The 21779-nt window shown below is 39.5% G+C and overlaps 1 protein-coding gene across 5 annotated transcripts in view; it reads left to right on the forward strand.

Moving 5' to 3' along the window:
* sbf1 (SET binding factor 1) overlaps positions 1-21779 on the forward strand; it is a 54149-nt gene that overhangs the window by 10147 nt on the left and 22223 nt on the right. For 2 of the 5 annotated variants that reach the window (XM_054800115.1, XM_054800117.1), the window contains exons 2-14: positions 3444-3535; positions 5889-6026; positions 6117-6245; positions 6400-6510; positions 8599-8676; positions 10623-10652; positions 14465-14570; positions 14834-14966; positions 15070-15178; positions 17487-17600; positions 20017-20094; positions 20339-20452; positions 20547-20675. In XM_054800115.1, coding sequence (XP_054656090.1) covers positions 3444-3535; positions 5889-6026; positions 6117-6245; positions 6400-6510; positions 8599-8676; positions 10623-10652; positions 14465-14570; positions 14834-14966; positions 15070-15178; positions 17487-17600; positions 20017-20094; positions 20339-20452; positions 20547-20675 — 1361 coding nt within the window. The remainder of the gene's footprint in view (positions 1-3443; positions 3536-5888; positions 6027-6116; positions 6246-6399; positions 6511-8598; positions 8677-10622; positions 10653-14464; positions 14571-14833; positions 14967-15069; positions 15179-17486; positions 17601-20016; positions 20095-20338; positions 20453-20546; positions 20676-21779) is intronic. The other 3 variants (XM_054800116.1, XM_054800118.1, XM_054800119.1) reach the window with 3 other exon arrangements.

A 21779-nucleotide genomic window follows, 5' to 3' on the forward strand; every position in this document is an offset into this window, starting at 1 on the left:
CCCCCACACACACACACACACACACATCGGGGCGGGAAAACTGACGCTCATCGTACTTCCACGCACTTACAACATGAGGTGACTAAGGACACCGTACGTGAGCAGCACTTGCAAGATCACACGGAGATGGTACATTACAAGCGCGCTGTAAGCATGTACAACTCACATACCGTGTGTGCAACGTACGATGCACGAAACCACTCACTGCCCGGCACGCACTTACACCCTCCCTCCCTGCACTTGCCACTCGTGGCGGGTGTGGCCTCCCCAAAAACAGTAAGGACTAAAAACACGCAGGGTAGCTTGTGACCGAGGCTTAAGACACAAAAATCATAAAAGACGTTTCGGTAAAGTGAGTGATCTTTACGTGCATATTTCTTTAGGAACATAGGCTTGATGTAGCAGTTTGCAGTGCTGCTTTGAAAGGAAGAGCTGAAATCATGTTTGGAATGGTCAATTTGTAGCACTGTTTGACTGAATACTCTGATTGTGCCCGTGTGTTGCTGCACTGTGAAAACACTGGCAAAAGAGCACAAACACAGTTTTCAGTTCATTCTACGATCGTGTGCTGCACTGTCTAGACCAGTGGTGGGTCATCAATTTTCCCAACGAGTCACATGAGAAACTGGGACTGTTGTGAAGTTCTGCACCAAATAGCCAAGCTCTAATTTTGTTTATTTTTTTATTTTAATTTTCATTTTTGATGATTTGTTTTTCATTGAATTGCAGGGTTTTAATGTGATTCCAGTGTTCTGTTACAATTATGGATGTTTTGATTTAACATAACAAGCATAGCATGATTTTAAAGACTACTGTCGGATTCAATTTTTACACAAAAGCTGACTGTCAGGCTGTCATCTATGACAGCTTGTTAGCTGCGTGCGAGATGGCGAGCTGCCGCTGCGTCTGCCTCATTAATGGAAAACACTACGGTCCCTTTTACTGGCACAGTGTTTGTATATTGCCCCTTTCATGAATTATTACGGGTATTTCCCAAAACAATGAAGCCCCTCTTACATAAAGTGGTCAAAATATAAATTTAGAACCAGGGTTTCCCAGCTTGGGCCGAGATAACATCTGATGTTGATCGAAGTAGAGACTCAACTGGTCGTGTGGTCGATTGTATCACAAATGTTGTTGGCCGCGACGATGATCTTCTTCATTAGTTTGACAGCTGGAACAAATTCATATTGCCACCATTGAAACGGCTCCAAATCAAACAAAACTGGTGCATCAGAGCTATAGTAGATTTTCATTGAGATTCACATCGAGTGTGGACTAAATGTGTCATCCGTCCAACACAACACAAGAGTCACATGTGACTCTGCTGGGAAACAGCGAGTAATAAAGAAAAGCTCACTTTGTGTTGCATGGGGAAATTCCGCCTACAATGAAGTACTAGGTACAGTTTGACGGCACTGGGAGGTGTCTTATGCCCAAGTTGATATATTGGCCCAGGCAGAGGGGTGGTCTACAGAACAAATGGTCAAAAGTTAACACCCTCAAGGCAAAAACTTTGTTTTAAAAAATGTAAATAAGTGTAATTTATGTAATAAATATTTGAGAAGTCAAAGTCAGCTGGGATAGGCTCCAGCCTGCCCCCGCGACCCTAATGAGGAGAAGCGGTATAGATGATGGATGGATGGAAGTTAAAAAATGTCCGTAATTTGGGTCACTGCTTGTCCATGAAGGGTGACGATGGGTGCTGCAGCCAAACCAATGGAGAACCACTGTTCTGTTTGACAGGAGTGCGCTGCAGTTTTTGAAGTAGCGCTGTAAGGTTATAGTCAGAGATCCTCTGTAAGACAGGAGAGCTCCATTGTTTTTGAAAGATCTGCAGGAAGAACGCTTGTCAAAGAGTTATCATAGGAAAATACTCTATGTCCCCCCCCACAAACATTCCTTCTTCTCACGATGACAGCATTTCATCCACATTATGTCAATTTCCGTGAGATTCCGCGTTTAACGGTAGATTTTGTTTTTATTGGCCAATTCTGTGATTCCGTCCGCGATTCTGTTAATGCGGAAATCACAGGGTCCTACTTGTCCTAGATCCTCTTCATGACAAGAGCACTGTGCTGTCTTTTTAAAGAAACTACTGCAAAAATGCAAGTTAAAGAACTTCTATAGGACAGGAGGGCTCTTCTTTTATTAAGGAACAATTGCAAAAATCCTTGTCAGAGATTCTCTATATGAAAGTAGCACTCTCCTGTTTTTAGGAACATACTGCAAAAACGCTAGTCTGAGATCTTCCACATGAAAGGAGCGCTCTGCTGTTTCTTAACATCCAACTACCAAAACGCTAGTCGGAGATCTTCTACTGGACAGGACGCTCTCCTCTTTTTAAAGGCCGACTGATTTGGATGAACCCTTAACTGTTATGCGTCCCTGCCAAAGAGTCTGAGTTTAGACTCAAACATGTGAATGTGTGTTGGGGGACAGCGATTTTGTGTTGACACTTTGGTGACTGTTCACGGTTACTCGGAAAGTAACGTTTGTTCATTGACAGCCATTGTTTTGGAAAATCATCCCTGTGCACCGTCTCTTGAGGATTTGCTTATTTTAGTAGTTTAGAGGGGCGTGACTTAAGGGTTTCATTGCCTGTTTTGGTGGCTGGCCATTCTCTGTGTTTGTGTATTGTCTGTTCATCTGTTTCACTTGTCTCCAGTAGAGCCCTTGGGCACGGTTATTTTCTTTGAGTGATGTAAAAAGACATCCGATTTATCTGTTGTGTGACTTTACTGTCTGTTGTGTTGGGAGAATGACGTTGGCTCTCTATACCGGTGAATGCATGCCGGGTGTCCGACGGAACTAAGCTGAAAGATGAGGCCTGTGGTGGTTACATAAGTCGCCCCGTTTTGTTACATTGTGCTTCTTTCATGAACAAGGTCCAGGCTAGCAGTTGATACGTCCTCATTAACCAGGAGCAACATGATCGAATGCAAATTTTGCATATACAGTGGAACCTGTTTAAGTCAGTTCCGTTTACAGTATGTCGACAGCCCATCTACGTTTACCAGCTCACGAAGTCCTGATCCACCATGTTCTTCTAATGACTAAAAAGTGCCTGCTTAAGTTGCTGTCAACATACATGGATGACCACCACTTTTGCCGCTATATATACTGTATGTATATAAACATGTAATTTCTATGACAAATCGGTTCATTTATTTCGCGTTGCCAGTATGGTCATGGGTTGATGGACATAGACAGGTTGTCAACATAAGCGGGACCGAGCGGGTTCCACTGCACCAGCGATGTCCTTCCATATTTTAATGACTTTATGTTGCACCAGCAATACAGCGATATACAAACAGGAACACTGTCATTGCATGAAAACAAAGATCTGCTGTCTCATTGCATGTAGCTTGAAAATGTATGCTATTATTAGATACAAATAGAACAAGGACTGACCCCTGTATCTGTCCCTTTTGCCCCTCTAGTGGAAGGTGAGGGTGAGGGTCAAGGTCGCATTCTCCAGCGGTTTCCTGAGAAAGACTGGGAGGACAGCCCGTTCCCACAAGGCGTAGAGCTGGTAAGTCAACATTGGCTCTGTGCATGTTCCTATAGAACAGGGTGCTCAACTCTATCAGAGTCTGCGGCATTATAGGAAGTATCTTTTTTAATGACCTATACATGTATACTGTATCGCCTTTGATGATCCTAATACCAGCATTTTAAGCAGCAGTAGCAAACAGTGCATTATGTAATGTGTAGTAATTTACAAATTCAGAGTTCCTGTGTTGATATTAACAGTAAGAAGCATGTTTTATTCAGCATTTTGCTCACAAAAGATTGTCATTTACAGTAACACATGTTCAACCTGATCTTCCACAAATTGGTCTGCAAACTGCAGACACATATTCTGAAAAGATTCTTAAAAAAATAGATCACAATGTTCCATAACAGCAAGGCCCCCTGGGATATGTAGTTTTTGTATCACTGGACAGTGAAGCAATAGTCAAAGGCGGTTCATGGTGCAAAAGAAAGGCTGTTCTATTGTCCCTTATTGCTGTGCTGGAATAAAGGACAAATATGAACCCCCTTTCTAATGCTTTGCTCAAATGTCAAACAACTTGATGCAGATTTATGTTAAAAGCAACCAGCCATTGGCAAACATGCTTGCACAGACTGGTCAAATTCATACTTGAGATCACTCCCTCAGAGAAATACATCAAACAAGGCAAATATTCACTGTTTGCTTACCGAAGTCCACGCTGTGTATGATGGCATTGATTGCTACATTAACAATGTATATTTTTTCTTGCAAATATTAGTATACAGTGGACCCGTTTAACTCATTCAGTTCCAGCCATTTTTCAAAAGACAACCTCTTCAGTACCGGCCATTTTAGACCATTTTGACTTGATTTTTCAAGGCACACAGAATATTGTTCTATGGCTATATTAAACATGGAACCTACCAAAAGAAAGATTAGGCTCTCGTCTTTCATTAAAAAAAAGTTTTTACCTTTTTCCATTCTTTAGTAATCAGCAGTGGAACATAGGTAAATTTCCGGAAAATATCAGTTCCTGACTAAAACAGGGAGAAAAACAGCTTTTTGTGAAGTTACATTTCAAGCATAACTTTCACTTTGACACAATTTTTTTGCCTTTGTGACAGCTCTAATATCTCAGCAACTATACCACAACACAAAAGAGGCTTGTTTTACATCAAAATAACAATTTATTTACAAGTATAACACCAACACTGCGTACTACAATGCTTAACCTTCTGCACGCTACACTACATGCTCTTTCACTTCCTCCTTGCTGTCGAGTGTGATTTTACATGCAAATGATCTATGGCGAGCTCTTACAAAATGCCCTTCTGACACCTTGTGACCCTTTTTTATGGCTTAAAACTGCTCTAAAAGTGACATTCATTAGTGTGCAGTTGCGTCATCACCTCTTTTTGCCTCTTGTGCAAAAAAACCCATAAAATAAGTGTAAATACGTCTTTAGGATCAGGCGTTCGGGTTTATAAAAACGCATAAATACGTCTTTGGTATTGAATGAGTTAATGTTGACAATTCAATTCAATTCAATTCAATTCAAGAGTTTTATTGTCATATAGACCTCCGTGTTCTTCCTATTACTAAAAAGTGCCCAATTAAGTTGATGTTGACATACATGGTCGACTGCTAAAATTTGACACCCAAAGGCGCCATTTCTTTGGAAAAAAAATATTGTTAACTTCTTCATTGTGGCAAAGGAGTGTCAAGTTCCACAATATTAAAACATGCACAGAGTGACTTCCTGTTCAGTGTAAACTTCAAAATAAAAGCATGGCAGTAACAACTTGGATTCTACCACAGCAACAAAAAAAATCTACCCATTCAGTTTGTTTTTTTTAATTGTTAGCCAGCAAAAGAAAGATTGGCCTGTATTGTCGTTGTAGTTGAGCTATACAGTGAAATTAGCACAGCCGCTTGGTTAGTATAAAATATCCTATGAAAACAGAGAATCAGAATGAAATAAAAATATACACAAATGGAGGAAAACCATGTCAAGAAATTGCTGTTTCTTTAAAATGCCTTTGTTATCACCCATTTGCCGTATGTCTCTGGTGAAAGATACAAGTAAATGTGCAATTTAGGGACAGATACAGAGGAAATATTTTCCAATATGTCGACAACCGCTTATGTTGACGTGAGTCAGCCAGTCTGTGGTGTGTCGAGTTAAACGGGTTCCACTGTAGTGTATTATTACTATTAGGCCAAATCCAGTATGTTTGGAACTGTGTACAGTGCATGGTATGCTATTCACATCAGTCACTCAGTCTTTGGTTGGTTCATTTTCTGTAAGGGTTGTCCACCTTTTTGATGAGTGAGCCAATATGTTTATGTCAATCGACTCATTTTTGGAAATCTCATCTTTTCACCTCAGTTCTGCCAGCCTAGCGGTTGGCAGCTGGTTCCCGAGCGGCAGCCCGCCTCCTTCTTTGTAGCAGTTTTGACGGACATCAACTCAGAGCGTCACTACTGTGCCTGCTTCACGTTCTGGGAGGGCCTGGACAACCCACAGGTGAGGCATTTAGGAATGTGTTGGGGTACCATTCAATAATAATCCCCTACTAGCCTACTTTAACGGAGCATCCAACCACTCTGTGCGCAGTTGCAGAAGGCACAGGCCTGTGAAGTGGACGAGGTGGATGAAGAGCCGACTATTATCCAACCAACTCAGGTTTTTGCACCCAAGAGCCTCGTCTTGGTGTCTCGGTTGGACTACACTGAGGTTTTCAGGGTAGGTTGCTGTATTTTTTTCTTCTTTTTCTTCTTAATTAAAACACACACTTGCAACCTTTGGGACCCCTTTGCTCTTAAAAGTGATGATATTCTTCAGCCTTTGAGCAAATTTCCTTGGCCAACCTCTTAACCTCTGACCTTTGTCTGAACAGAACTGTCTGGCATTGGTCTACACCGTCCATGTAGATGGCATGACTGTCCCGTTAGAGACAGTCATTGGAAATCTCCTCACATGTGTCATCCCAATCGCCGGAGGCTCTCAGGTAACTGCCCAACTTCTCATGTTTTAAACGTGTTGACATGATCGGGCTCTAGAAAGGGCAGACTAACACTGAAAATAAACCATTCCTTATGCCGTATCAAAGTTGCTGTGTCAGTACTTTGGATCTGGGTTTTCTAAGCAGTGTAGCAATTTGAAGAGGGGCAGGGCTCAGGCTCCTTGCACATGCAGCCATTTTTGGCATGCTTGTAACTTGGCAAGCAAATTTACTTGACGCTTATCATATACATTTCGATGGTTTCATTTGCAGTCACTATGGTTTTGTCCTTTTGTCCCCCCTTCTTTCCACATATTTGTACATTTTTAAAGTAATTTTACTTACTAACCATAATCAGTTAATACACCAAACACCCTCATTATCATGCTCACAGTATTGTACTGTACATATATACATTATACAAAAGTTACATTTATACTAAATCAATTTAATTATTGACAATTTCAAAAGAAATTCAAATTAAATGAGAAGAAACTAACAGGGGTGTCACGTCACAAGAGCTCACAAGATTAAAAGGTGACAAGATTTCTCTTTAAGAGAAACAACTGCCTCGCAATAATTAATTAATCAGGCGATAAATGAAATGAACTTCATCATTTGGTCGGCCTCCATATATCGCCATGTGCATGTGTGTTTGTTTTTCTCGTCTCGCCTTCAAACAGGCAGGAAGAGGGTTCACTCTTGTGCATTGTTTCAGCACATATACTCCCTACAACGTATGTTTATGTATTTGTATTATATACATTAAAATAAAACACTAAATATTTAGTTTTAAAAATACATGTATAAACATGTTTTTATATGATCTTTTTAATTTAATTTATGTATTTTAAAACTTGTTGGTTTTTATAATTTTCATTTAATATTTTACTTTATGTTTACATTTAATTTTTTTATTCATTATTTTTATTTTTTAATCATTTAATTTTGTTTTAATTTAATTATTAATTAAACTTAACTTTTTTTGTATAATGTATGTACAGTGGAAACACAAAAAACAAAAGCACGATAAACACATTTTTCTTTTCAAGAAATAATGTAAATCCCTTAAACCAGTCCCAGTCACCCAAAAATATTAACATAAAAGACATTTTCATAGAGAATAATTATAGTTCCACATGCAGAAAACAATGCAAAATACATATAAATGATGAATTAAACATGATACATAAAAATGTATCATGACTTTCACCTTTACTGATCCAGAGATGGAAGGGCCATCTAATCATTCTAGTTGTAAACTTAACATTAAAGAGTAGACAGTTAGAACTGTATACTTGAACGCTTTAACATTATTGTAAACTTCAGCAGCAGGTACAATCATCATTACACACACTGGGCCGACTCACTATCTGTTACTGTATGTGTCTCTGTTTAACCAAACCCCTGCAACTCAGGAACCTTTACATGAAAGTCCTGTTGTAACAGATGCTACCTTCGTACTTTGCTACAAGTTCTTTCTTGGAGTCAAAAGTGTTTCTCACTTTCTTTGTCAAAGTTATGGCGCTTACAACTTTTTTTGTCCTTTTTTTTTTTTTTTTTAAGATTCCACTAACACTCAGAAATAAGCAGTGCGCTTGAACGCCTCATCGGCGCACTGCGCCGGTGCTTGAAAGGAGAAAGGAAGGAGTTTTTTTTTTTATGATATTGTGTGCGTTTTATGAACAAATAAATCATCCACACACACATAATAAAGATGATTAAAGGATTCCCTGGACGGAATCTGCCTATAGTGACCCAGCTCTAAAAGAACCCATCCATTCTTCACAGATACTGAGTCACCACCGTGCGGATGCTTTGTGTTGGCACTCGATTCCGCAGCCTAGTTTTTTAGGCCGTGTGATAGCCGAGATAGTGTACAACAACGAGACATATTTGTGGCAATAATTTTAATCGAAAACCAAATCCTACAAACACCGGTGTGTATGAAAACTGAGGTTCCACTCTATATTACAGTATATGTCCAGACTTTAGAGATACCCTGTATATTTCTATCTGAACCACATATTGTGGTTTCCCAATGTTATAATACCTTTCTGCCCCATACTGTACACCGGTTCCTCTGTGTTACAGATAATTGAGTCCTCAGTTTGTAGTTTAGACAAGGTTCTTCAGGTCCCGGCCTGTGACTGGCTGCTGGCCTGTCTTCAGGTAATGTTGTCAATCCATTAAGCTCTACCAATCAAAAAACCCATGTTGTTAATTCTGTTCAAAATCAAACAGGCTGGAGTTGTTTTCTCTTCTTCTAAGGAATGCGCCCTTTATCGCAGTCATTTTTAAATTGTGGCTCTGTAGCTTTTTTGTGTCTGTTTTGTGATCAAATCAACGCAGGAGCATGTTAATTATTTCACACCTGTCATTGCCCTTCTCATGATTTTTCTTAAATTGCCACTAGTATTAACACATAAAAAAGCTACAAACCACCTTTGCTGGGCTGGTTGTGGTTTAGTTGCTAGGAGACCATATGGGATGGCAGATGGCTTCGTACGGCATCGTCTGAATGGAAAACTCGCATCTAATCAGTCTTAACACACATGCAGACAACACAATGAATGCAACGCTCTACACGTGCACAACTACACAAGCATATGGCTGCACGGGCCCGAACAATACCTCAGTCCTTGTCTTCCATTTTATTTGGTGAGAGATGTCACTGCACTTCAAACCTGCACAGACCAAGTAATGTACTGTATTTTGCGTGTGCTCCACTCAAGTAATAATCCTCCATTGTTGCTTTTGACCTTTGCTGTCACAGAATAATGATAATCGGTACACTAGGTTTGGGCAATCCTGCAAAATTTGGTAGCAATTCGATACCAAGTAAATCCACGGACGGTATTGCCGATACCAATGCTTTACTTAAAATTGACAAAATCTTCAAATGACTTTGTGCTTGTGTCGTTACTTTTTTGATTTCATGATGATGATAATGATGGTGATAATGATAATAAAATAATAATAAGTTATTTGTGAATAATTTAGCAATATATAAATTTAACAATATAGGACAATGTAATAGTATCAACAAAATAATACAATTATTCACTTATTTTTTGCAAACTAAAGGAAATCTTGTAAAAACAACTACAAAAAAGGCAAAAATTACTATTGGCTCTTATTGAAAACCTTTGACTTTTTGCCCCCAAAACCCTCCTGTGTCCTGAGTTACTAAACAATATATAAATATAACATTAACAACAAAGGATTTGTGAAAATAAACACAGAAGAGAACTAAAAGTATTGATGTAATCACACTAACATAGATCCGATACTACACTAGTACTGCCATGCATTTGTGTTGAAGCTTACTTCGGACTGAACAGGAAGTCAGTGTGTACACTGCTGTGTTATATTGCTTTTGTCATTTTACGCTGATTAGCGCTAATGACGTTAACAGTACTATAACACGCCGACCATAATAAACAGGATTCTTCATAGAAATGACTCCTTAGGATCTCAAATTTGATGTCAATGTCAGCTTACCCAGGCACTTGTTAGTAATAAGAAGGCGGTGGACCGGGCCTTGATAAGTTGGTCGACATGGACACTGGTCTTAAATAGTCTAAAATATAATCCAGTCTATCTATATGTTTACAATAATTGTAGGAGAGTGGACTCTGTTTTGCCGTGACGATCACAGACCAAATCTCATCTTGGCGAGACATGTTTGGCATAACCAAGAAAATGAACTCATTTGTCTGCTGGAGGTCGTTGTCATGCTGTGGTGGTTTGTCCGTGTGGCATGTAGCATGCGTATTTTAATGTCTTTTACAACTTAAGCATATACTGTATGGGTGGAGTTCATTGAAAGTTGCCAGTTTGACTTTTAGCACTCATCATTCCAAACATACTTTAAGAGCTATTTATATCAAATATGTTTGTTGCAAGATAACTGCTTTAATTTCTTTTGCATTTTGCTTGGACGTATTTTTTATTCTTGGAATATTATTTTGCATCTCTGTCACATTCTTACCAATTTGAACTGTACTGTGTCCACATCATGGTTGGTCATAATCTGTATGTTATCCTGCGGGTTACATTTTTGTGTGTGTGTGTGTGTGCGTGTGTCTCTGTCTCTCAACTGGATGCTTGTGTAGCCGGGCCAGGAGGAGAGTGGAGACAGTTTGGTATGCATGCTTGACTTTATTCTCCCTCATCACACTGATCACCTTGAACCTCCCTCAGCTTCCTTTCTCCACATATGTCCCAGATGTCATAAAAGCCAATACATAAACAACAACTGATCCATTGGGTTCCTTTTAAAGTAGCTCAAATGAAGTAAGAAAATAAATTATTTACATTATATGGTAGTGTCAAATCTGTCCATTATTACCTGCGTGCCATGAGTCCATTAACGCTGAAGCACGTGGTGACCAAAGTGTGTCCTGGGGGTCATTTTGTGGCCCTTACTAGAAATAAAATGTAAACCAAGAAAAATAGAGTAAAAAGGCACACTGCACAGAGAACAAACTAAACTGTTAATACTAATAGCTAATCACGCAAAGCTTTTTCTTTAAATATATACTGTATATATAAAGGGTTTTAGCCTTTTTACAAAATTTAAGTCACTCACTCACACATTTGATCATATTGGCAAAAAATGTCAGCTTACCAAAAACTGCTCTAAAAATGTCATATTCATATTTTCCCCCCACTTTAAATGAGTCAATGTAATAAAAGTACTTTAGCCTGAAACATACATCTCAAACAAGAATTATGAGACGTCACAAGATTATAATTTAACCATAAATTATCCACACCGCTGTATAAGCCGCAGGGTTCAAAGTTTAAGAAAAAAGTAGCGGCTTTTACACCAGAATTTATGGCATAAGGATTTCTATTAAATGTTGGGTCGAAAATAGCTTTTTCCATTCTCAATGTGACAATTTTTGTCACGAGGAACAAAAGTGCCTTTTTATTGTAGGCTAATTTACAGAACAGGGATGACAATTGTAAAATATTCTAAAATTTTTTACCTATGTTCATTCAACACAGCCAAAATATGAAAATCGAAAACTGAATGGCACAAAAATGTTCAGAGTTTCTCTTAAGGGGCAATTTTAAGTCTAAATCAGTCTTGCAAGATTCCTTGATATGAACAAGCCCAAAGTGAATTTCATCTGTCATAATACCATTTTATATATTTGCCAGATGACGAGAAAGTTCATGTTTTCCAACGGAATAATAATAAAACAAGTACTGCAACATACACAATAGCCAAATGCATTGTACAGCTTGGATGAATTCATCTGAAGTAGCAATGGTTCCCCATGGGAGCTGTGTACCTAGCATCAATTTCCATATTTTCCATGGATTTGGGGGGCACGGGGAAGAGATGGAAACCCAGCTAGAGTATTTGTTAAACATGTCTAATGATCAGTTGTTGTATCACAGTATTGAGTTGCTAAGGCTCCCCTGTGACTGTTTGTCAAAAGCACAAGATCTTGCTGCAACATTTGCCTTTCAGAAATCATACTGCTTACTTACCGTTGTGCTGCTTCGATACATTGAACTGTTTTAACACGTCACAAATTTTACAGCCCCTTCATTAATTTTCCTGTTAGAAAAGCAACACAATAACCTGCTTCCACCATGCTTTGGAATTGCCGCTACAGCGACCACAGTGTTATTTCCAGTTTTGTTTTGTTGATTTTTTTTTTCCCTGCATAATGATTAGGACTGATTCTCCAGCCAAGATCTTTCTTTATGAATAACATTGATGCAATAAAAAGTAGTGTATGCAACTTTTAGGACCATGTAGGCCACGGGTTGGCAACCTTAAGCCTCAAAAGAGCCATTTTGACGCCTCTTAGTGTAAAGAAAAATGGTCTGGAGCCACAAAACATGACACAGCTTGTGAACTTTTAAAAGTTTTAAACTTTTTAAAATTTTACCTGTTACAACAAAAGAATTCAACAAACAGAAGTGCAGAGTGCAAATGTAGGCCTACTTTGAAATAATGTAAACACTGAACTATGTAGACTTTTGTAAGTCATTCCCTTATTTGTTAAAATTAAAAGAAAACGTAGCCAGCTTTAACAAAAAACAAAAAACGCCCATCAAAGTTCACATATGTGCACGTAAATGCTGTCTGCTCAATATCATTTACATCTCTTGACTCATCACAGGGAATTCAGTATGCTTGCACTGAATGAATGTCATCAGTTTGCCTACTGGCGATGTTTGTTGCTTTTCTATTGGTCCTGTTCTTGACTGAATACCGGTGATTTCTGGTTTATTTTTTTAAATTCGGAGAATAGATGCTGTGATATTTTTATGAACGATTCTTTCACGTTTTCTCCATTTGAGAACGGCTTCCTTCTTTCTTACGCCGCGCAGTGCAGTCACAACACTAGCGGCTGCACTTGAGTTTGGAGCCTTCATCCCTCACAAATCGCTCCGTTCCGCCCATCTGCTTTTGGGTACTTTTCAGAAAAATTGCGTGTTTTGAAAATGTGTTTCAATGTTACATTTTCTGCCCCTTATCAGGCACATGGGTGGGTGAGCCACTGTCATTGGCACTGAAGGCAAAGGAATATGTCCGTGCAGAATTAAACTCTCTAATTTCTTCCGATATTTTTTTTTTTTCCATTTTTCATCCAGTGCATTCACGCACTTGTGGTGAGTCGGATATTTCTTTCTGTAAAAAAAAAACCAAAAAACCAAAATGCACATTTTCTCAGCATCGGTGTTAACAAAAAAATCACAGAGCACAGCGTGGGAACCACTGAAGAGCCGCGGGTTACCGACCACTGACTTAGGCCATCCAGGCGTTCCATTTTTACAGAAAAGAGATACGTCTCATGAAGGCGGAACACTAACTGAACAACATGCCCCACCCATGCCGTTTCTATGGAACAACAAGGTGGAAAAAAAGGAGGATGGATTAAGACTGTACATAGTGTTTACCTGTAACTTTCATATACAATAGGGTTTGGATAGGAATTGTTTTGAAACAGTGGAACCCGCGTATGTTGACGCCGCCTCGGACTGGCTGACAGACGTTGATGTAAGTGATTGCTGACGTAACCAAAACCGAAAACATTGCTTGCACGTTTACTTGTGACTTTTGCCAGACACAAAAGGAGAATGGGCACTAATAAAAGACTTCTGAAGCTATGGCAGTTTGTTGACATGGTTTTCTACATTTTTATTTTAATTTCTGTTTTCTGTTTTTGTGTGATATTTTACACTTTTGTCTGACAAAGCTGGGTGTCCGGTATCTCACGATATACATTAAGGTCCTAAAATACCTTAGAAAATAGAAATCTGTAAGCATAAAAGTCGTAAAAACGATCTAAAATGTACATGTTAAAAAAGGACTACAAACTATGAGAAATGAAATCTGGCAGAGCATGAAAAATGTATAAAGCATGTACAGTGTAAACATTGTTATTGCACAGTTTTGAGGGACCTTTAAAGGGATATTGCACTGAAAATGGAATGCAGTGGCAAAACAGATTTACTGAATAAAATAAACAGAGTCAGATTAGCCATCATTCAGTCATGAGCCACGAGACCTGAAGAGTTGGTCAGCGACATAAACAGGACCGGCTACTGGGATTAATTTGACCTCTGGACACACTATGCCCGGAAAATGAATCATCCATGCACATCAAACCGCATCAAACACAAGTGCGCACCTGTTAGTCTGTCGTGTGACACTTTCTATATCAGAGGGATGTCCTCCTTCAAATTTCATTTATATGGTGGCTGTGGTGTTGCTTTACCGTGAGCATCAGCTGGAATGGCTTGTGTCTTATTTATCACGTACCTGCAAAGCTTCTGGAATTCTCCATCTCTATTGTGCCAATTCACGCTTCCCCTTTGCACACTGTGATTAAACCACACCTCTGTTTCTGAGAAGCAATGCATGTTCCTCCACCCCCACATGCCGTTTTAATGGAATCTGTTTCTTCTCGCCTCGCTTTATCTGTAGCGGACCATCACATTAGGCGCTGGCGACCGGCAAGTTATCCAGACTCCCATCAATGACTCTCTACCCGTCAGCGGCAGCAGCGCGGCCCAGCTCTTCCGACAGCTTGGTACGGACAAGCATAACATAACATAACACGACGCCAACGCAGCATTTCCTGATTTTATCATGTGGCTATGATTTAGATGATTGTGATTGTTATGGGCCGGTGTAATGTTAATTCTGTCCACAACATCACTTTCAATTGTTGTGATGGGAAATGATTATATTAATAAGGATTTTTAAAAATACAGTATTTGTGGATACTGAATGATGCTAACAGTGTTGCCCCTTTTGGATTCCTACCGATACCTATGTCCTATTCTTTTCCAGGCATAGTCAATGTGCTGTACCTGTTCTGTGCTGCCCTTACTGAGCATAAGATCCTGTTCCTGTCGAGCAGTTACCAACGACTAACAGATGCCTGCCGTGGACTGCTTGCCATCATGTTCCCCCTTAAATACAGGCAAGTTTCACATCTCTTACTTCATTGCCATGACTGTGGTAAAGGTTATGTCATGTAAAGTACCATTAAAAACTGCTAATGTGCGCTATGTGTGTCTCCCCAGCTTCACATATGTTCCCATCTTACCTGGTAAACTCCTGGAGGTCCTGAGTACTCCCACTCCTTTCATAATCGGCGTCAATTCCTTTTTCCGCTCTGAGACACAAGAACTGGTGAGTTGTCATCACCTGTGTAACACAGGGGTGTCCACATTTTTTCCACCGAGGGCCACATACCAAAAAATGAAAGGATGCAAGGGGCACTTTAATAGTTTGGAAACCAACACATGTAGTTATGCAAAGAAGAATTTAAAGAAAAAACTGCACCTCAGCTTTGTGATGTAGGTGAAAAAACATATTCTTAGCACAAACTTTGGTCTTTTCGCATTTTTTCTATTTTTGCTGTTTTGTTTTGTTTTTTTCAAATATTGCAACTTCCTTCTTAAACTTTGTAAATCTTTGTAAACTTCTTAATATTATGACTTTATTCCCATAATATTATGACTTTTTCTCCAACCTAATTTTCCAAAAATAGTTTTGCTTTGTTTCTAATAGTATTACTACTTTTTCCTAACATTTTTTTTTAATATTTCAACTTTATGCTACTAAAATGCCATAATTTTCCCCCAATACTACGATGTCATTCTCTGTTAATTTGTGACTTTTTGTCATTGATTCCAATTATTTTCTCTTAATATTTTTACTTGCGTAATTACTGCAAATGTTTTCATTTTTGGTGGGGTTTTTTTCTTGTTAAATTATGTTTTAAGGTTATGCTACAGGCCAATAAATAAACAGCCACGGGCCACAAATGGCCTTTCCAGGGCAAAACTTTGGACACCCCTGCTATAACATAATAAGCGTAAAAAACTTTATACAATTATAGTCAGACCACCCTACTTACAGTATATTCCAAAAGTGAGTAAACCTTTCACCTTTCAGCAATCATTTTTATTATTGTACAGACATGATACAAATCTTAAGACCAGTTGAAAAATTGCTAGAATTTGCATTTTGTACATTTGGATCTTAATGAGGTTTTAAGTAGAGCTACAATATGCAAACGCAAGAAGGGCGAGCCAGACAAAAAGCACTTTGAAAAAGTAATTTATTGAAAACAACAATCAAACTAAAATAGTCTGTTTATCAGCTGATCAAAAGTTTAAGACCACCGCTCAAAAATTAAAAAAAAACTCTCCAAACCAGAACAAAAAATGTTCTCAGTAGGACTCAGTAATGAGTAGCTCCACCGTTCTTGTTAATCACTTCAAAAAGATTTTGATCAGGATTGTATATCTTGTCAAGGGACAATACGATAGAAATGAAGAATAAGTAGTGTACAGTAGCAGTATAGATTTGCTATCCACTGAAAATGACTCAAAACACAGCTCTTCCATCCATCTTCTACACCGCTTATCATCATTAGGGTCACAGGTGTGAGCCTATCCCAGCTGGTGGGAAATGGGGTTCACCCTGGACTGGTTGCCAGTCAATCACAAGGCACATACTGTATAGACAAACAGTATGGGCAATTTAGAGCCTCCAGTTAGCCTAGTATGTATGTTGAGGAGCCCAAACACACCTACAAGATAAAATCCTTGCTGACAAAGCTGAAGCTGAAGGTGATGAAGTGGCCAAGTATGTCTCCTCCCAACTTGAACCCAACTGAGCACCTGTGGGGCATCTTCAGGGGGAGGAAGGAATGTGGAGGAGCGCATGGTGTCCAATTGTGGAAGAGGATTGCAGTAACTTGTGCAGCTCTGATGAATTCCATGACTCGAGCATTAAGGCAGTGCTAGATAACAATGGCGTTCACACAACTGGACTGTGTAATATGCTCAATAATGGCTGTGTGTTAAATTACTTTCAGATGGCAGCAAATCTATACTGCTTTTCAAGCTGCACACTGACTACTCAAAGTTGCACACTGACTACTCAAAGTTATATCTCAGTTTCATTTCTCTGGTATTGTTCCTTCAGTATGGCAATGTTCTAAAGTGCCTAGTCTACATACCTTCCGACAGTATGTCGGTACCTACCTTCTCATGTCTGCTTACAAGGCCTACCTACTGCACCACTAGTCTAACCACAGTACCTTCAGTACCGACTTATTTACATACCAACATACAGTACAGTACTTGTACTCCGAAATACTCGCATATCACTAATGGTGCCTACTTAGTTGCATATCTGCTGGCTACTAACTAGCTACTGTAACTTTTACTGACCATCACTGTCAACATTTATTCTATCTTTCAAACCGTGTTTTTTTTTCAATTGTTGCCAGGATGCAAACACCGTATTTCCTGAACTAGTGGCCTCCGCTAGAGTAGACACCGTGCCTCAATGAATCCACATTAGCATGACCCTTAAAGTCAGTCTAATACAGTCAGTAGTTTTTACCTTTTGTAATCAATCTTGTGCTGTCGCCAACATCCCTACACAGGTAAATGTACATGCAATTTGTCTGTGTGTGTTTTAGTTGGATGTCATCATTGCGGACCTCGACGGTGGCACCGTTACCATACCAGAGTGTGTACACATCTCCCTTCTACCTGAACCACTCCTCCAGCAGACTCAGACTGCACTCTCAATGGTAAGTAAGAACAGCTGCCTTAGATCACCAAACATGTAATACAGTTGGACCCATTTAAGTTGACTCCCCTCGGACTGGATGACTGGTTGTTGACAACCGAAATTTCGTACATGCCCAAATCTTTTTTCCAGTGGCTAACAATGTAAAAAAAAATCAATAAATAAATGGGTGCCTTTTATTTGTTGCTGTGGTAGAATAACAGAATAACACGAACATGCTGGACAGAGACTTGATGAGTTTGGTCAACATAGACAGACGCCATCGTTTTCCTCATAGTAGCTTTGCTCATAAGCTGTCAGTAAGGAAAGGGTCACATTTTATTGGCGCCTTGCATGGTTGACAGAGCTGACCCATGTCCTAAAAGCATTTAGAGTTTCACCTTTTTTTGTTTCATCATTTTTCTAGATCTTGAACTTTGGAATGGGAGCTATAAACCTGAGAACAAAGCCTTTACTTCATTAAGCACATATTAAAGTGAGGGCTTATATCTATTATGTTTCAGCCATCTAATATAATGTCTTTTTTCTGTCATATAAGCAAACATTAATGTAACAGCTGGTCTGGGCCTTATGCAGGCTTAATTGAGAAGGAGGAAAACCGATCAGCGTGTTTCTAAAAGAGATTTAATCTGGTTTGTGGGAAGCATGCAGGAACAATGATGCTATAGATTGTTGATAGGCAACCCTAAATCAGGGCTTAGCTGAATCCGGGATGAGATTGGTTCATCGCGGTCTGGATCTACTCCTGTCATTGTTGCATGAACACAGTCTAAAACATTTGTTTCCTTTTTTTTTTTTTTTTTTTTTTTAAATAATTGTAAACACTGATTCTATCAGTGTTGTCTGTGGTAATTGAAATGTGCTTTGAAATACTTGTAAACAAAGGTCTTGGCATAATGTGATATAATGAAATGACAAATGACATTTACAATATACTGTAGTCAATAAAATTAAATAAAAATTAATTTCTTTAATGTTGTTGCCCCAGGAAGAGATATTGAATATTTGCAGAAACCTGAGGGGTTTACGCACTTTTGTGAAGTACTGTATCTTGTGTATGTGAGTACAGTATACTGTATGTGTAACATAACATTTGATTTGTTTTATACAGTATTATCATGAAAGAAATAGTGACAATGTAATGTCACAATTTCTGTTTGCATAAATAATTAAATAAATGCAATAATAATACAAACATCCACGTTCAAAGAAAAAAATGTTATTGTTTTTTTTTTAAATTTTTTTTAACCATGACTGTGTCAATTATTTATGTGTTTTTTTTAAGCCAAGGTCACAGCTGGACATACGATTTTTAAAAATTCATTCATTCATTTATTTATTTATTTATTTATTTATTTATTTATTTATTACCCCCCAAGTCGCCGTGCTTTTTTTTTGTTCGCGGAGAACGTATTTGTGACCATGGAGGAGGAATATCTCGACTCGCATGGAGGATGTTCAAAATATCTGAATATGCATTGGCCGCGCTAATTACATATGTGGGGCGCACATGTGACGCACGACAAATATAGGAGTCCGCAAGTGCGATGTATGGAGAAAAAAAATTAACATTTTGCCCAAACGTGACAACAGCAAAGCCTACGAAAGACACACGATGGCTGTACAGACTACGGCTCGAAAATGAGCACGTCACAAGCACGTCCTCTGTGTGTTTCTTGCCTTTTTGTTGCCCGTACGACCGGTTGTGACCTACACTTTAGCGGGGCACAATAAATATCGGGCGCTAATTACCTGTTCAATATGAGGGCCGATAAATCTGATAAAACATTAAAAAATAGCTCCGATAATCGGCAATTTCAAAAAACGCTCCTATGTGGCGAGATAACCCGCACTGTGCTGTAGGAGCAGGAGGGTGAGCAAACCAAGTGCTCCTTTTCTCCTGCGTGTGATGTGCTGTAAACACTCAACTCACCAAACCCCACCAGCCACCCGAAGCGCCAGCATTGCCACGCCCGAAAGCCACAAAGAGGCCCGCGGCTTCTTTGGTGCCACCAAAGAAGCTGCTATTAAGCCAGCCGCAAAGAAAAGTCCGGGGCCCGATCCCATCGCCGTGGCATCCTCCACTTTCCCCGAAGACACTGGCCTCCGTTGGCCAGCAAACCAAAAGGTTATCAGGATCAGCCTTGAGAAGCAGGAAGTTATCTGTATCAGCTTAACAAAAATTGTATATCTCTAATTTGTTTACTTATTTATTTACTTTATTTATATATATATATATATATATATATATATATATATATATATTTGGATGGTAACGTGACTACACTGTGTTTTACGATTAAGTGACAAGATTGCAATTCAGCTTTTGTAATCAATCATAAGATCGGAATGAGTCGGTCCTGATTCTGTCGGTTCATTTCTTTGAGTACATTTGATGGTGTGTTTGGCTGTTGCAGGTTTTGGATCCGGAGCTGGAAGTTGCTGATCATGCCTTCCCCCCTCAGTCCTCGCAACCGTCTGCTCTCAAGATCCAGGTGACAACAAGCATTCAACAAGTTGAAGATTGGCTGCGAATAAATAATGGTTCTTCGCCTAATGTGAATACCACGTGGTTGTTTGTGGTCTGCCCTTGAACTAAGGAACTAGTTAAAGTAACAAAACCGTGTGCTAAGATGACGGCCTAACTACTACTTGTATTATTGGTTACACTTAATGCCATTGTTGCTTTCATTTCAAATGTGGCTTTGGACTTAAACTGGACTATGATGTGTGTTTCAGGATAAGGAGATCCGGGCAGTTTTCCTGTGGTTGTTTGCTCAGCTCTTCCAGGGTTATCGCTGGTGTTTACATATCATCCGCATTCACCCCGAACCTGTTATCCGCTTCCATAAGGTAGAATGAGGCCCTTCGTGCTTAATATAGCACTGCTATATCACTCAAATCAAATGTTTTGAATGAGGGTTTGGATTTCCCATGTTTTCCTCAGGCTGCCTTTCTCGGCCAAAGGGCGCTGACTGAAGATGACTTCCTCATGAAGGTGTTGGATGGCATGGCGTTCGCAGGATTTGTGTCCGAGAGAGGGCCTCCTTACAGAGCCACGGATTTGTTTGATGACGTGAGTGCAGTTGTTGACACAACATAACGTCCCAAAAATATTTTTGTCATCCATTAATAGTGACGTTCTGATTGATTGACCTTTTGTTGAACCTTTATGGACCAAAATTTGTTATACCGTGGCCTGTTTTTAAAAAACATTTTTGATTGGGTACCTTTTGTTTGGAAAAGACACGTACAGTAAGAAATTGCGTTCGGGCGTACTCACACTAGGCCAGTGGTGTCAAAAGTGCAACCCAGGGGTCATTTTCGGCTGGCTTAGAGCAACTTAGTGCTTCCAGTTTACTCTGTAGCTAACTGTAGGAACTTTTCAGGCCCCTTCAAACATTTGGCCCATAGAGACAAAACTAGCGACTGTAAGTAAAGAAGTGTTGCAAGTATTGGTCCACGAGTGTGATGATTTTCTCTTTCGCAGCCACAGGCTTCTCCCTGTCTTCTGTTGAGTGACAAGCAGAGGAGATTTATAGCGGGCGTGTCTTTTACTGAGTTGGCTGTCAGGAGGAAAAGGGGCACCCTTAAAATGACCAAAGTTCATTCCTTCATTCTTTTTCTATGGCGCTTAATCCTCACTAGGGTTGCAGGGGTATGCTGGAGCCTACCCCAGCTGACTTTGGGTGAGAGGCGGTGTACACCCCTACTGGTCGCCAATCGCAGGGCACATATAGACGGACAACCATTCACACTCAACATTCATACCTATGGGCAATGTAGAGTTGCCAGTTAACCTAACATGCATGTTTTTGAAATATGGGAGCACCCGGAGAAAACCCACGCACAAGGAGAACATGCAAACTCCACACAGAGATGTCCAACGGAGATTCGAACCCAGAGCCACTTTGCCACCATGCGGCCCATGACCAAAGTAGGCAGTGGCAACTTGAAATATTACATGTTCTTCTGCACGGCTCGCATTTCGTGTTTACACTGTTGTTAGCATAAATCAATGGGATTTAATATGACTAAATTAACATTTCAGGTATAAATCAGTCCATTTTACTTTATTTAGTAACTTTTGAAACAAATCAGATGCAATTCAAGGTGCTGGACAGGTTGATTACACCACAAAAATGGGCAGTAATAGACATTTTCAAATGTGTGTTGTCCT

This window comes from Dunckerocampus dactyliophorus, chromosome 15 (assembly GCF_027744805.1).
Source record: "Dunckerocampus dactyliophorus isolate RoL2022-P2 chromosome 15, RoL_Ddac_1.1, whole genome shotgun sequence".
Taxonomy (NCBI): domain Eukaryota; kingdom Metazoa; phylum Chordata; class Actinopteri; order Syngnathiformes; family Syngnathidae; genus Dunckerocampus; species Dunckerocampus dactyliophorus.